The following is a 7500-nucleotide window of genomic DNA, read 5'->3' on the forward strand; positions in this document are numbered from 1 at the left end:
TATAGGTGGCACGCGAACCAAAGTGCTTCCCGGACAGCGTTACCGTACCGAGGCTCGGTTGCGCCAGATCCGGACACTCGCGGTCCGGCTTAATGCAGGACATACCGCACGCTCCGTCGCACAGACATTTCTTCTTTTTGCTCTTGCAGTCCTCATCCGACGAGCACTTGCGGAGACACTTCTGGCCCTGTTAGTTGCGGAAATTAACGGCTGTTAAAAGGGAGGAACAGTCCGGGAGAGGGAATGCGGAGATACTACGAGGCGGGAATGCCACTTACCAGCAACGTTGCCTGCTCCTCGTCACGCGGACACTCGGTCGAAGGGGAGTTTCGTGGATTCTTGTAAACACGTCCATCATCGTCCGCCTCCGAGGACTCCTCGTCTTCGTCCCATTCGGAATCGTTTTCATCATCGGCCTCGGTGACGGCTGCCGTTGGCACGCAGTACACTGATGAGATCAACGAAACGGAAACCAGTCAATGTACGAAACGAGGGGAAACACTCCGGCTGAGTGGCCACCTGCCAGCATCAACAATCTAATATAACATTTCAACAACAACAAAAAACTTCTCCCCCATTGCAATGACTGGCCATGGTCCAACTGACTGTCGAACTTATTTTAAGTTCCCAAAAATTGGATTGGATGTCAAAGTCAGCGACTGAGCAACTAACTATGCTCCCCAAAGGTTATTTTAGCCCCAAATCGAAAGCCAACTGTTTGACCGCAGGTATGAATTGCGCGATGGTCCCAGGATACTGCGGTACATATTCTTCCTAAGGTCAAACGTTCAAACCGAACAAACCAATCAACAATCCATCATCAGCCGTCAGTTTACTGCTGAAACACTTCGTGACAGACCTAATACCTAGCGGCCTAAGGTACGTTCATAAGATCACGCGAAGTGTACCGCGTGCGCGACAACATTCAAGCAACCGAACCTCTATACACATATCCTCGCCATCAAACGTCTCGCCGGATTACGTCTCGAAGGTCTAAAAAAAGCCCGACCAACCGACCGACCAAGCCGAGGTTCGAGCCCCAGACACAATGTCTGGTGCGGTGCGGTCTACTACACTGCCTGCCAGACGATCCCATCATTATCATCATCATCATCATCGTACGATACCGGCTGCGCACCGGCTAGACGCTGCGCAAAGGCTGCTCTGGTTCCCGGGTGAGGAATGGCAGTGGGGGAGTTCCACCCTACGGCCGTTGAGACGGAAGAACCAACCGCGCCGAATCGCGGTATGGCGAGACTTGTTGGAGCCAATGCACCACAGCTATCTGCCACGGATATGCACAGAGTCCCCAGTACAGTACAAACTAAGCTGCTTGGCGGCCCGTTTCCTGCAATACGAGGAGCGGGATCTGTCGGTTGAGACGCCAGTGCGAGCGGCTGGCTGGTCTGAACCGCCGGTCGGTGACAATTTCGCGTAAGATTTCGCAAACGATCCCCAATCCCAAAATAACATTACCACACGCGCTCTGCTCAACGCAGCAGGCTCAGGAAGCGGTAACGACGACAACGACGACGACGACGACGACGATGGAGGAGACGAGAGCGCCTGTACCAGACAATGCTGGTGCGTAGTAATACTGGCAGACATCATGGCTGCTGTTGCTGCTACTGTGCACCGATCAGACGATCAGACACACGAGCAGCAGCTACAACTCCTGGCCCTGTGCTGCTGATTGTCGACATCAGCGTACGGAATTGCTGACGGAGTGGGTGCCTAAGGGAGGGGGGGAACTGAGGTTATGACACACCCTTTCCCCTCATGTTCCTTCCCCTTGAATTGCCTCCGCTGTGGGGAAGAGGGCACCACGGTACCTCGATGACAAATCCGGTGATTAAGGGCAAGCAGGCGAAACCCGCGTTGATCACCGACTTCTCCTTCTCTATCTCACTCTCTCTCTCTCTCTCTCGTGGGTATTTTTGGTGTCAACCAGCGGAACGGGGCGAGGTGACAGTCCGGGGGGCCGCATGCACACACCAAAACAAACGGCGTCGATTAGTTTGACCGAAAAGGTCACTAACTCGTTTATTGCCGCCAGGTGAACTGATCCGTGGTGGCGGTTGAATTGACGGAGACGGAGACGGAGACTCATCAGACTGCGTGACACGGCGGATAGTCTCTTTTGAAGCAGCCAATGAGTGGATCGTGTTGAATCATCTGACAATCTGACTTTAGAATGCGACTTTCGGTTCTTTTAATTGGTGATTCATCTGTTGCAGCAGCTCAATCGCAAGGATCATCCACGGGTGTTGGTGCCGATTGTTTACATTCTCCATCAGCTGTCCAGTGGATCAGACTCGCTGAGAGGACACTGCTGCGTGGCGCCACGCGCGCTACGAGCTACAAATTCATTGCGGCTGCTCACCGTCGTCCTGCTCAGCGTTGAGAGTTCGTGAGAGATGGAGCTGGAGAGCCTTTTTGGGGCTCTGGCAAAACAAACAAATACACGGGAACGACGAAACGACCTTCCCCGAACGACCCGCCGAGCACGAACCCCACCGAGATGACCGAGATTGGTGCGAGAGTGTATGCGTGTGTGAATGATTTCTGTATGGAATAGGCTTTTAGAAGGATAGCCAGCAGCAGCAGGAGGCTGCTGTTGCTGCTGCTGTTCATCTCGTAGGCTCTCTTGCCTCACCACACTCACTAGCGTCTCCGGAGACCACCACCTTCTGCTCCTCCTCCACCAAAAAGGTAATCCCGTGAAAGGTCACGCTGACGAACATAAAAATGGCACATTGCAACGCACACGGCTACTCCGTTCTTTTTTTTCTCTTCACGCTGAAAACCCGTGACCACAGGACAAGGCATCACTATCAGCAGTAGCAGCAACAGCAACAGCAACGGAAACAAATGGGGCTCACCCGTTTTCACCAATATGGCTGACAGGAGCAGCCAGCAGAGAAGGTTTTTCCTCAGCAGCAACATCTCGGTGGCTCCTCCTTGGTCAGTTGCTGGCAGCAGCCTCTCGTCACACCCACCACACACACGCACAAACACACACACGCCTCACACTCTGCTGCGGGTTCAACGGATTTCCCTTTGGTTCATAGAGCTCGAGCACGGTTTTCACTTTGGTTCCGGACACGCGGAACTCCGTAGTCCCGTTGTTACCGTGTGACCGGAACGCAGCTTCCGGAAGATCCGGGGAGCCTCCCTCACTAGTATCACGGACCGCACGATTGCACCCCCTGCTGACTGATTTGTGCTGCCAAAGAACGCGACGGACGGACGCGCACACCTCCACTCGCGAGCACGGCCAAGTGTCGATTCTCACGACGATTTCACAACCAACTCGCCCAGTAGTCACACACCTCCCCGGGGAGCGATACGATCCTTGCCCCAGACCCAGCTGGCTTCCTGTTTCCGCTTCTAGTGCTCCGTTCGTTCGTTCGTTCACTCACTCACTCACTCACTCGCGTACTCGCTTCTTGGTAGTATATCTTCTCACAACGAACGGATGAACCGAGCGCACGCTTTACTCTCTCTCTCTCTCTCGCCTACACACACGTGTACGTCACTCACACTAACAGCAGCGCGTGCACACGATCCACTCGCACACCGCGTTGCTCACCGAGTGCACCGGCAGGATGTACGGCATGGAATCAAAGGACTCGTCCTGTCCACTCGAAACGCTAGGATAAAGGATGCATTTTGTGAGGTAGCACTTCAAAGAGAATGAAACAAATTCTTGCTCATATCTTTGATAACACTTGGCGGCACTTCTCCTCCTGCTGTGCTTTTACTTTAGTAGCATCCCTTTCGCTGGCAGAACACTCACTAGAAACTGTTCACCGTAACGGGTTTACTTTACAATTTTAAATCCAAAAGGAAGGCATTTATTTCAAAACAGCCGAAAGGACTTACTATCCCTACAATGAGACACACAAAATCGAAAAAAAAACACCTCTTTAGCACGCAACAATGTAGGAGAAACACACGGCACAATATCGCGTTACCGGAATGTCGGTATCCCGACGCGCAGACCCAACCATGACGTGCCGGTGTGGAAAGCGGACTGCGAACGGTCTGGCCGCAAACGCGACTCGCAACACGATCGCGATTACGATAAACGTTTCCTTTTTCTCACCACTCTGATTCAGGCGGACAGATTATGCTGTTGCATCGCACCTCTCGGTTCGGGTAATACGCCACGGTTCACACACCGCGACCCCAAACCCCAACGTTGCTGCCCCCTAGAGCTGCTGCTGTTACCGCTCACGCGTGCGTACACGTTTTCGTTGCGCTTTTCCCGCCCAAACCGCCCGCTCACCGGGCGGTCTAGAAGGGCTGATAACGAAACGGCCTTACGCGATGATTGGGAGGGGGGGAGAGGGTGCTAAATTTAGATTTATTAGATGTGTCTGCACTGACCGCCATCCCGTGCCATTGCTGGCTTAGGTCCCATGTCCCTGGCTCACTTAACAGCTGGTGAACGGTCAGCCGGTTGCAGTTAGTTAGCGCACCGCTTCGACGGTTCGTTTAACAAAACGGCAAATCGGAATCACACGCTGGAATATGCAACTCGGCAGCGAGCTTCCATGCTCTGCATCGTTTACGCAATTTTCATGTTCATGATGCTCGTTTTGTAAGGAGCAACATAAATCCTTCCACATAAGTATGACGAGGAGTGCTTTCGATCTGGTACTTAGTCTATCTGGATAAGAAGACAAGTTAAGTTAAGGATCTATTGGATGAACGGAGAACTAACACAAGATCAGTTGATTGAGTTTTAAAACAAAACATGTTTCCACAAGAACACCAAAGTAAAAACAAAAAAAGGGAACGCCTATTTAACATATTTTTTTTATTTATATATATAAAAATCATGATTAAAAGCGATAATGTTTTAGAAAAAAAATACAGATAAAACTCGATAGTGCTCGTCATCAAAAGTAGGTGACAGTTACTTTTCATTTAAAATGAAATAGAATCCTAAGATGCCACCGAAGAGAATGAACATGAAAAAACGCGAAAATAGAACGTGTAAAACAATAAAACGTAACTAACGAAAAAAGTGTAAAAATCAAAACAAAAATATGTACTACAATACGCATATCAGACCATTTTAACCAGAGAGAACACAACTTTCGGATTGGGAGTAAAACCATTAACACAACACATTCATACTCGCAGCTTCAATATGTTTCTTGTTCTTTTCATTAGTATATACCGTTCGCATCTCAATTACGCTTCTATGTTGTTGTTGTTGTTGTTGTTGTTTTCTTGATTTTTCATATAATAGATTGTTTGCTTTCGCTCTATTCTTCTTCTCGATTACTTCAATACACCCATAAAAAATCAAAAATTACTGTCGTACAGTGTTACTCAAAAGATGCTACATAAAAAATTGATAGTTCATTCTCGCCTATTTCTAGACTGCGCTTTTTCTTGTGTATGTAGGTTATGCGTTGCGTACAATATGCTTTAAGTGTTTCATTTTACCTTTATCGGTTTAGTTACTTGTGCAGTTATGCCCTTCATTTCTATCAACTCGCTATACGTTGCCTTTCACAGAGCCTGAAGTGTCGCATTCCTTTGGTTTTCTCCACTCCACATACACTTTGGCTTTGTTGATGAGCAGAGTGGACGACACTCGTGATCGTGTTTCCAAATGCATCTTGTGCCTGTGCAACTGACCTTCCTCTCTTCTCTGTTTACACTTCTCGAATGATGGTGTTGGTGGCTAATCCGTGTTTGGCTTTCGTTACCCCGCTACTAAATTGTGCCAAGTGCTCAATGATCACCGGCTCTAGGATGCATCTCGAGGGCCAGCCTCGATTCCTCTCATTCCAGATGAGAACGTTACAGTAGCGAATCTGCTCATTCCTAGCATTCCTTACACTCAGAGGGAAAAAGATGACTTATGGGTGGGTGGGACTGGCTGCTTGGTTGGGTGATTCTGCAGCCCATAAGTGCGTGCTGGCAGCAGCTGGTTTCTTGGTTTTGCTTGATTCACTTTGGTATATTCCGGCTGCACCACGTATTCACTTACTATGCTACACACTCCATTCACTAGTTACGGACTATTTGATTTGCGAAAATCTGAGACTAGTGCCTCAGTGCCTTTGTTGAGTTCCAGATGTAACTACGGACCTATTGATGTGCCATGCTGTCCTGACTATTGCTCTACGGAAAGGTTTTCACTGAATTGTGCGATAGTTTGACTGTGCCATCCGGCGGACTCCCGGTATAAGTGTTGGTGGGGTGGCTTTTATGCTTACTATCTATATTACCATTAGTAATGTTCGGTTAACTGGTGTATTTAATTTAAAAAGTCAGCAATCATGCTCTCCGCGGCACCACCAATGAATTGAAATGGAAAAATAAAAAGCAAAGAACAGTTTTAACGTGTTGTTTCTATGAGCACAGTGAGCATGCTCATAGAATAACTCAACTAGTTAAAGGTTATACCGAAACTGTTGACTGACTGAGGTGCGACGTAAACTATTACGTATTGCAAATTCAAAACTGAACAAGCACATAAAATCATTTTTTAGAGCGACCAAACCCCAGACAGTGAAATGAGATTGCCTGCAAAAGAATAAAAAAACATGTACAGCCTCACCGAAACGACGAGCACCAGTTCCAGTTCCACTATAACACTATGCGATACGTAATGTCTTCCCGATAGGCTTCCTTCGTGCCCTCTAGTCTTTTATATGATATTTATAACTTACGCGTTTACCTAACAGACGACCGGACATACCGACAGCTGCCACCAAAAACTGTCCAAAATGTACCATTTCGTCCTGGTTGTGCTTACTGATTTGCTAAAACGACGAACCGAACCATGGTGGGTCCCCAAAGCCAACTCTTTACAGCAAAGCAGAAGGGCTATAGAATGACGGTGCGCTTGGTTTGAATAGACTGTGTGCCGTGTTGTGACAAAACGATTTACACTAATTCTATATTAATGTTACTCTCCGGTAAAGTGGCCAATGGAAGCATCCGCATTTGCTTTTTTGTAGGTTTTTGGGTTTGTGGTTGTGAACAGTAAAATACTTATCAAACTAAGCACGATTTCCTCTATAGCGCGGTTATCAATGGCGATGTAAAACACCCTTTTGCAGATTTCGCTTGTGCCTTTATCGATTTGTATGCTTCTTTTGCTACTTCTAGGAAGTAGAGCTCGGCTTCTTGTGCTTTGACTACTATACAATTTGGATCGCTTTCGTGCTTAAAACGAAACATCCTCCTTTTCAAACAGATAAACCTAAGGGCCATCTCGTGACGTTTTACTATCGTCCATCGCAAATACTCATACAGTACACACACACATACACACAAAATACATATACATACACACACACACACACACACATTGTGAAGCGATTCACTCGAGCTAAGCTAGATTGAATAAATAACTTTACAGCATGATAGGGCTCGACGGATGGACCACCGTACCCAGTATCAACACGTATGGTGAACAGTGCGTGAGATTCCCTATCCCCTCCCCCCTGCTCTTCATTTACCTGTCTC

General features: G+C 48.1%; 2 protein-coding genes across 7 annotated transcripts in view; both read right to left on the reverse strand.

Annotated features, from left to right (window-relative positions):
- The window catches only part of LOC125952253 (protein lev-9), a 19439-nt gene extending 15551 nt beyond the window's left edge, over positions 1 to 3888 (reverse strand). The window contains exons 1-3 of one of the 2 annotated variants that reach the window (XM_049681612.1): positions 2883 to 3888; positions 279 to 448; positions 1 to 187 (exon numbers count right to left, since the gene is read on the reverse strand). The exon at positions 1 to 187 is cut by the window's left edge and continues 96 nt beyond it. In XM_049681612.1, coding sequence (XP_049537569.1) covers positions 1 to 187; positions 279 to 448; positions 2883 to 2946 — 421 coding nt within the window. In that variant the 5' untranslated portion in view covers positions 2947 to 3888. The remainder of the gene's footprint in view (positions 188 to 278; positions 449 to 2882) is intronic. The other variant, XM_049681613.1, reaches the window with a different exon arrangement.
- Positions 3889 to 6507: 2619 nt separating this feature from the next.
- LOC125951782 (uncharacterized) overlaps positions 6508 to 7500 on the reverse strand; it is a 13185-nt gene continuing 12192 nt past the window's right edge. For all 5 annotated transcript variants that reach the window (XM_049680816.1, XM_049680818.1, XM_049680815.1 and 2 more), the window contains exon 16: positions 6508 to 7500. This exon is cut by the window's right edge and continues 423 nt beyond it. The gene's annotated coding sequence lies outside the window, so the exon portion shown is untranslated.

The sequence above is a fragment of the Anopheles darlingi genome, chromosome 2, assembly GCF_943734745.1.
Source record: "Anopheles darlingi chromosome 2, idAnoDarlMG_H_01, whole genome shotgun sequence".
NCBI classification, from domain to species: domain Eukaryota; kingdom Metazoa; phylum Arthropoda; class Insecta; order Diptera; family Culicidae; genus Anopheles; species Anopheles darlingi.